Genomic DNA, 8,452 nt, shown 5'->3' with positions numbered 1-8,452 from the left:
AAAAAAAAGGGGAGAAAGAGAACAAATGAATACCTACAGTTTATTTACAGAGGTGTCACAGAGAGGCTGGGAAGTGATGGGTGGGCAGCTACTCTGGGCCCAGGAAAGCTCCAGACGGGTGATCTCCACAAGCAGCTGGGCCCCAGGACAATGCAGACTCTCAGGCACTCACCACACAGAGGAACTCCCAGTGTGGGAGCCAAGGCACCGCCCGCCTGCCAGCATTTGTGAGAAGCTGTGAGCAGCTTCCAGACCAAAACACCAAAGGGACCCTGCAGGGGATGCCTGTGGTTCCAATTACTATGTGTCACACAATTCTGAACATCCTTGGGACCACCAGCAGACCTGACTGCGGTCACAGCCACATTCATTTCCTGACTAATGGGGCCTGGGAGTTCGTCAGCAACTCACTCTCAACTCTTTTAGAAGAACATTCTCTACTTCCTTTTGTAAGTTTAAAATGATTTCAAAATAATATAAAAAAAGGAAGGGTGGCATGATCTCTGTGCCAGGCATTGATACGTCACCTGTCTGTTGAGTGCCTCCATCTCAGAGCAGACCTTTTCACTGTCTTTCTTTAAAACCTCAATTTCTTTCCTGTCGAAGAAGCAAAATTAACAGTGATACCACTTGTGACCAACCAGTGCCTTCTTTACTGGTCAGCACCCAGGGTAAGAGCAGCATGCGGGTTTGCAGCCACAGCACAGACGCTCACACCTGCCCCTGGCATCCTCCAGCCCCTCTTGGTCCCTGCTGCTGCTGCCGCTAATGATGATGACAATCCCGTCCTAATCCCAAACCACGAAGACTTTAGGAACGTGAAACTGTCAGATTACTAGAGAGCTGACACACAGCCAGCATTGTAAGAACGCATGCCCTGCATGACATTCCTCAATCAAATACATGAGTATTTCTTTTGTAAAACATGTAACACTTCACTCAGTAGAGTGAATAGAAACAGCCCGGCATCTCCAGAGGCCTGCTATCAGCGGGGTCCTGACAGACACAGGAAATCCAGAGAAAAAAGTGGTTTCTGAAGGAACTCTCAAAGATTTCAAAATTGCTGTCATGAAAGGGCAATCCCTGGGGACCTGCTTGGGACTCCCTACTGTAATCATCACAGCAGTTCCATCATTTCAGAACCACCGTCTGTGAGAGCTAAGCTCACCTTGAGATGCACACTTGGGAAAAAAAGGCCAAACAATTGTCCTTGGATATGGCTACAGTAGTGACAGCGGAAAGCCACCCTCCCCACAACGCAAACTCTCCCCTCCTTAGTCCCAGCCCTACCCTGGCTTGCACTGAGGGGACACTCTTGCCCCGTCCCCCAACTCTCACTGATGGGTCCCCTCACTGCTCAATCCCCTAGACTCTCACTGATGGGTACACCCTGCTCAGTCCCCTGACTCTCACTGATAGACGCCCCCCTGCCCTGTCCCCTGACTCTCACTGATAGACGCCCCCCTGCCCTGTCCCCTGACCCTCACTGGTGGGCGCCCACCTGCCCTGTCCTGTAAGTCTCACTGGTGGGCACACCCCTGTCTTGTCCCACATGACTCTCATTGGTGCTCCCCCTGAAGACCTCTCTTGCCTCAATGCTCAGGTTCCTGGCCCTCTTCACGCCCATCCCCTCCCTCAGCTCTCGTTCACTGAAACTGATAAAGCAGCAATAACCCTCTGAGGAAGACAGAGCTGAAACTCTTATCAGGAGACGACCCTAGGAGCACCTCTGACCCCTACGGACACTGTTGTGGCCTCCCGTAAGTGCAACATGGAGCATCTCTGTGGGGTGAACAGCACCTGTGCTGGGGCTCCGCTCTCAGTCCTGACCATGCAGAGGGTGCTTTGTCCCACTTCCCACACTAAGGCATTCAGGCGCCGTCCATGTGAGGAAGGATCCCAGAGCCTCCCATACCTACTGATCTTTCAGAAGTTAACAAGGCTCATGCTTAGGGTTTTCTGGAGTGCGGGGCTAATCTGAGAACACTTTCCACTGTCTTTATGGAGACTGCCTAAGGTCACTCTGCAGAGTGCAACACACACCACCCGAGGGTCTGGGTGGGGCGTGGCCCTTACCTCTGTGCATCGTGAGTGCTTTCTGCAGCTTCAAGCTCTTGCCGAACCCTTCCCAGGTTGTTTTTCAACAAAGTGTTTTCTTCGGTAAGTCTCTGAAACTCGAGTCTGCATAAAAATTTAGAAAAGACTGGTGAGCATTTGGGGAGCCACATGCGGTCACGGAGCCTGGCTCTGCAGCTGGAAGTCCCGAGAACTGTGCATCGCCATCTGCCCCTACCTGGAGGTGGCGCTGCAGCCCCTTCTTTCCCTCCTCCTGCACCAGGTGTTAACATCTTGCATCTCCAAGAGCCAAGCCACAGAAAACGAAGCTTTCTTAGCTTCTAAACTGCCACACCATCAAGTCACAAATGCACTCGGCACCTTGGGTTTTGCTTATGCTGAGTTTACAGCTGACCTGCTCCTGCATCTGTGGCCTCTCGCCAAACACATGTGTGTCCTGGGTGCCAGTGCTGGGTGTGAGTCCTCCATACTGCAGGGTACTCATCCCCTGGCAGTGAACCCAGCGTGGAGCTAAGAAACACAGGAATCAGAAGGCCAAGATACATGGGACAGATTTCCTTCTTAGACAAGAGTCCCACCCATTATTCTCCACTGTGAGACCAGCCCTAGGAGAAACTTAGGAAGATGCCCACATCAATGCATGGAGAGAAACCTTTGCTAGGTGAATCCCAAAGTGGGAAAAGGCAGGGATAAACAGCCACTATGTGAACTAAGTCTGCCTGGGGCCATCTTTGTTCTCTTACAACTCAAAGAGTCTCTGCTTGGGTAATGCCACTGATTTGCCAGATGAGCAGTTTATCAATGAAGATCACTAATGGGAGCCAGGTGTGGCGGCATCCATCTGTAATCCCAGCTACTGGAGAGGCTGAGGCAGGATGACTGCTTGAGCCTAGGAGTTCGAGACCCTCCTGAGCAACACATTGAGACCTTGTCTTTAAAAAAAAAGGTCACTGGCCGGATGCAGTGGCATACGCCTGTAATCCCAGCACTTTGTAAGGTTGAGGCGGTCAAACCACGAGCTCAGGAGAATGAGACCATTCTGGCTAACATGATGAAACCCTGTCTCTACTAAAAATACAAAAATTAGCTGGGCGTGGTGGCGCGTGCCTGTAATCTCAGCTACTTGGGAAGCTGAGGCAGGAGAATCGGTTGAATCGGGAGTTGGACGTTGCAGTGCGCTGAGATCGCGCCACTGCACTCCAGCCTGGCGACAGAGTGAGACTCTGTCTCAAAAAAAAAAAAAAAAAAAAAAAAAATCACTAGTGAAGTTGTTTAAAACCCATACTTGCTACCCAGAGGATGGATTCTTAATACTGACGGGTAAGACTAATGTGTACTTCCCCAATATGCCTCTATATGGCACTAGCTTCAGTATTTCCTGAAAATACTGAAAGCCACATGATCTCACCATATTCACTTTATGTATTACTATTTTTTCTTTGAGATGGAGTCTCGTTCTATAACCCAGGCTGGAGTGCAGTGGCACAATCAAGGCTCGCTACAGCCTTGAACTCCTGGGCCCAAAAACTGGGACCAAAATAGTTATGCGCCACCATGCCAGGCTAATTTTTGTTGTGGTTGAGATGGGGTGTCGATATGTTGCCCAGGCTGGTCTCAAACTCCTGGTGATCCTCTCACCAAGACCTCTCAAAGTGCTAGGATCACAGATGTGAGCCACCGTGAGGCTACTTTATGTATTACGCTTATAATAGTAAACATAAACATCTTCATATGCCTTCATTTTATCTCATGAGGAACTAAAGAGAAAAATAGAAGCCATCGGAATTAAGAGCAGCAAAGGGTTTCAAGCAGGAGAGTGAAAACAGGAGAGTTCTGTGTTTTGAAACTATCGCTCTGACTCCAGAATGGGAACAAGTTGATGCAAGGCTGATAAGCTGAGGGTTGCTCCCCCGATCCACCCCACAACTGCCCAACAACTAGATCCTGCACAAAGCTGATTTTAAGCTCCGTGACTGCCCTCATGGGAAGAAAAGGAAACCTCCAAGAGTCACCAAACAAAACAAAATCCTGGAAGCTGAAACCAAAGTTGTGAGCATTATGCAATACAAAGCTGGGGGGACCCTGCAACCAGTGCCTATGTCAGCACTGCTATCAACAGAATGGAGAAGCTGCACTGTGGACACCTGCACCAGCCAGGGCCCTAGAAGGAGGTTCAGATGGTCCCAGCTTAGTAGCCTCCCACTTCTCTGCAAAAGCAATAGCATCCTACATAAGGTTCTGTACGTTCTCAGAGGTTAACATCAAGCAAATATGAGCTCACAATCAAAGATCACCAGAACATACATGGAGAAAAGCCACCTATAAAGGACAGTGGAAGCCAGAAGCCAGAATTCAATCCCCTAGAAACTGCAAGTATTGAAACTGTTAGATACAAACTAAGTGTTATGAAATGTTTGCATAAATACAAGACAGAAAGAAACAATGAACAAACAAGAAACTATCGACAATGATCAGACAGGACCAAACAGAATTTTTAGAAATAAACAAAAAGTCAATGTCAAAATAAAAACTCATAGAACGGGTTAAATAGCAGATTACACAGAGCTGAATGAAAGAGATACTGACCTGGAACACAGAGGTATGGAAAAAAATACCCCAAATGTGATACAGAGAGAAGATGGAAAATATAAAAGAGAGGTTGAGAAAGCAAAAAGATCTAATATCATGCATCTAATTGAAGAAAACAGTGGGAGGAGAGGCAATATTTTAATAGTAATGGCTGAGAGGTTTTCATAAGACACTAATGCAATCCATACATACAACAGGGAAAATCGTTCTTATTTTCTTTTTCTTTTTGTTCTGCCACCCAGGATGGAGCGCAGTGGTATGATCTCAGCTCACTGCAGCCTCAACCTCCCAGGCTCAGGTGATCCTTCCATCTCAGCCTCCCAAATAGCTGGAACCACAGGTGCATGCACGATGACTAATTTTTCCTAAGTTTTGTAAAAACAGTCTCCTTATGCTGTGTAGACTAATCTTGAACTCCTGGGCTCCCAAAGTGCTGGGATTATAGGTGTGAGCCACCGTGCCTGGCTGGGACAATGTTTTCTAAGTAGGATAAACAAAAAGAAAACTACACCTATGCCCACAACACAACAATCCCATTTCTAGGGACAGCCCAACAAATGTTCCAAAAGACACATGCAACAATGTTCAGTGCAGCTCCTTTTGTGAGAGCCAAACCTAGGAACTACCCAAATACCCATCAACAGGAACAAGAATAAACTGTGATATGTTCATACAACAGAATACCACACAGCAATGCAAATGCATGATCTACAGCAGCAACATGGGTGAACTGCACAAACAGGCTGAGCCAAGAAAATCAGACAAAAAGGGCACACATTGCATGATTTCTCTCCCTAAAGCACAAGGAAAAGCAAAATGGATCTACGCTGTGACAAGTGGTTACTCCTGGGGACTTTAGTCACTTCTATCTCTTGTTCTGGGTGGTGGTAACAAAGATGTGTTCAATTTGTTGACAATTCTCCTAATTGCACATATAAATGCATTTTCTTATGTATATCACACTTTAATAAAAAGTTAAAAAGAGGCCAGGCATGGTGACTCACACCTGTAATCTCAAAGAGGCTCCACTTTGGGAGGCTGCGGCAGAAGGATCACTTGAGACCAGCCTGGGCAAAATAGTGAGACTCCATCTCTACAAAAAAATAAATAAAATAAAATAAATAGGCCGGGCGCGGTGGCTCAAGCCTGTAATCCCAGCACTTTGGGAGGCCGAGGCGGGTGGATCACAAGGTCAAGAGATCGAGACCATCCTGGTCAACATGGTGAAACCCCGTCTCTACTAAAGCTACAAAAAATTAGCTGGGCATGGTGGTGCGTGCCTGTAATCCCAGCTACTCAGGAGGCTGAGGCAGGAGAATTGCCTGAACCCGGGAGGCGGAGGTTGCGGTGAGCCGAGATCGCGCCATTGCACTCCAGCCTGGGTAACAAGAGTGAAACTCCGTCTCCAAAAAAAAAAATAAAATAAATAAAAAAATAAAATAAAATAAAATAAATAAAAAGTGGCCAGGCGGCCGGGCGCGTTGGCTCACGCCTGTAATCCCAGCACTTTGGGAGGCCGAGGCGGGTGGATCACCAGGTCAAGAGATTGAGACCATCCTGGTCAACATGGTGAAACCCCCGTCTCTACTAAAGCTACAAAAAATTAGCTGGGCATGGTGGGGCGTGCCTGTAATCCCAGCTACTCGGGAGGCTGAGGCAGGAGAATTGCCTGAACCCAGGAGGCGGAGGTTGCGATGAGCCGAGATCGCGCCATTGCACTCCAGCCTGGGTAAGAGGGAGCGAAACTCCGTCTCAAAAAAAAAAAAAAAAAAAAAAAAAAAAAAAAAAAAAAAAAGCGGCCAGGCAAGGTGGCTCAGGCCTGTAATCTCAGCACTTTGGGAGGCCGAAACAGGTGGATCACTTAAGGCCGGGAGTTCAAGACCAGCCTGGCCAACATGGGGAAATCCCATCTCTATTAAACACACACACACACACACACACACACACACACACACCAGCTGGGCATGGTGGCAGACACCTGTAATCATAGCTCCTTGGGAGGCTGAGGGAGAAGAATTGCTTGAACTCAGGAGGCGGAAGTTGCAGTTAGCTGAGATCGAGCCACTGCACTCCAGCCTGGAAAACAGAGCAAGACTCTGTCTCAAAATAAATAAATAAATAAATAAAATACATAAAAATAAAAAGTTAAAAAGAAAGAAATGCACACCAAAGAAAAACCACCAAAGGTAGAGGTCTCAGAAGTAGCCAGAGCACAAAAGTCAGACACCTACTGTGGATGGCACAATACTGGCCCCTAACAGAGACTATGTGACATTACACAGCAGGGGGATGAAGGCTGCTCGTTCTCTGACCGCAGATGATTCTGGATTCTCCGGAGGAAACCAGCGTAATCACAAGGGTCCTTAGAAGTGGAAAGCAGAGGCAGAAGAGTCAGTGTTGCAGTGAGGTGATGTGAGGAGGACTCGGCCACCCAGGGCTGGCTTCCGGGATGGAAGGACGCCTCCAGTCAAGGCCACTGGAGAGGGCAAGGCAGGGAGCACCCCTTGGGGCCTCCTGATGGCCCCGCAGCCCTGCCAGCACCTCACTTCTGGCCCAAGGAGACCCTTCACTCTTCCAACCTCCAAAACCATAAGAGTGCACATTTGTGCCGTGTTAAGCCACTGAGTCCATGGAAACGCACACAAAGGAAGGGCAGTCAGATTGAAGGCTGACCATGCAGCGTCAGCAACTGAGTCCCAGACACAGAAAGAAGACATTTCAAGGGCCGATAGGCAGCCCTCTAGATTTGTGTTCCTAGGAATACTGCCTTACAAAAATGAAGGAACATTTAAGACATCTTTCAGATAAGCAAAAACAGGAAATTTACTCTAAATACAGTTTTACTAATGGATTTTCTTTTTTTTTGAGACTGGAGTGCAGTGGCACTATCTGGGCTCACTGCAACCTCCGTCTCCTGGGTTCAAGCAATTCTCCTGCCTCAGCCTCCCAAGTAACTTGGACTACAGGCATGTGCCACCACGCCTGCCTAATTTTTGTATTTTTTAAAATAGAGATGGGATTTCACCATGTTGGCCAGGCTGGTCTCCAGCTCCGGAACTCAGGTGATCCACCTGCCTCAGCCTCCCGAAGTGCTGGGATTGCAGGTGTGAGCCACCATACCCGGCCATGAAGGAACTTCTAAAGGTCACTAAAGTTTAGAAAAAAATCCCCTAGGGAAGGCAAGAGATCCAATAGGAAACACTGAGACTCCAAAGGGAGTGGGCTGAGAGGGGGCAGCACCACAGTGGCCCGGCTGAGAGGGGGCAGCACCACAGTGGCCCGGCTGAGAGGGGGCAGCACCACAGTGGCCCACCTGAGAAGCGTCACCTGGACCTCATCAAGGGGAAAGGCAGGAACAGAGACTGTGGACAGTCTCCAAGATGGTCTTGATTCTTCAAAAATGTCAGTGTCCACATTCCTAAACACAATCTTCCAAAACTGACTCAGGAGAATCAGAAGATCTAAACAGACCTGTCTCAGGAGATTGAATCAGGAATTTAAAAACCTCAGAACAGCCAAGCATGGTGGTTCACTCCTATAATCCCAGCACTTTGGGAGGCAGAGGCAGGCAAATCAACTGATGTCAGGAGTTCGAGACCAGCCTGGCCGACATGGCAAAACTCCGTCTCTACAAAAAATACAAAAATTAGCCAGGTGTGGTGGTGCATGCCTATAATCCAGCTACCTGGAAGGCTGAGGCAGGAGAATTGCTTGAAACTTGGAGGCAGAGGTTGCAGTGAGCTGAGATAGTACCACTGCACTCCAGCCTGGGCCAAAAGCAAGACTC

General features: G+C 48.3%; 1 protein-coding gene across 4 annotated transcripts in view; it reads right to left on the bottom strand.

Annotated features, from left to right (window-relative positions):
• The window catches only part of NINL (ninein like), an 85,721-nt gene that overhangs the window by 15,842 nt on the left and 61,427 nt on the right, over positions 1-8,452 (bottom strand). For all 4 annotated transcript variants that reach the window (XM_037743066.1, XM_017541424.1, XM_037743067.1 and 1 more), the window contains 2 exons: positions 2,077-2,181; positions 528-597 (listed from right to left, as the gene is read on the bottom strand). In XM_037743066.1, the coding sequence (XP_037598994.1) occupies positions 528-597; positions 2,077-2,181 (175 nt within the window). The remainder of the gene's footprint in view (positions 1-527; positions 598-2,076; positions 2,182-8,452) is intronic.

This window comes from Cebus imitator, unplaced genomic scaffold (assembly GCF_001604975.1).
Source record: "Cebus imitator isolate Cc_AM_T3 unplaced genomic scaffold, Cebus_imitator-1.0 Scaffold134, whole genome shotgun sequence".
Lineage (NCBI taxonomy): Eukaryota > Metazoa > Chordata > Mammalia > Primates > Cebidae > Cebus > Cebus imitator.
Note: the sequence above shows the minus strand (reverse complement) of the source record. Positions and strands in the feature narration are given on the sequence as shown.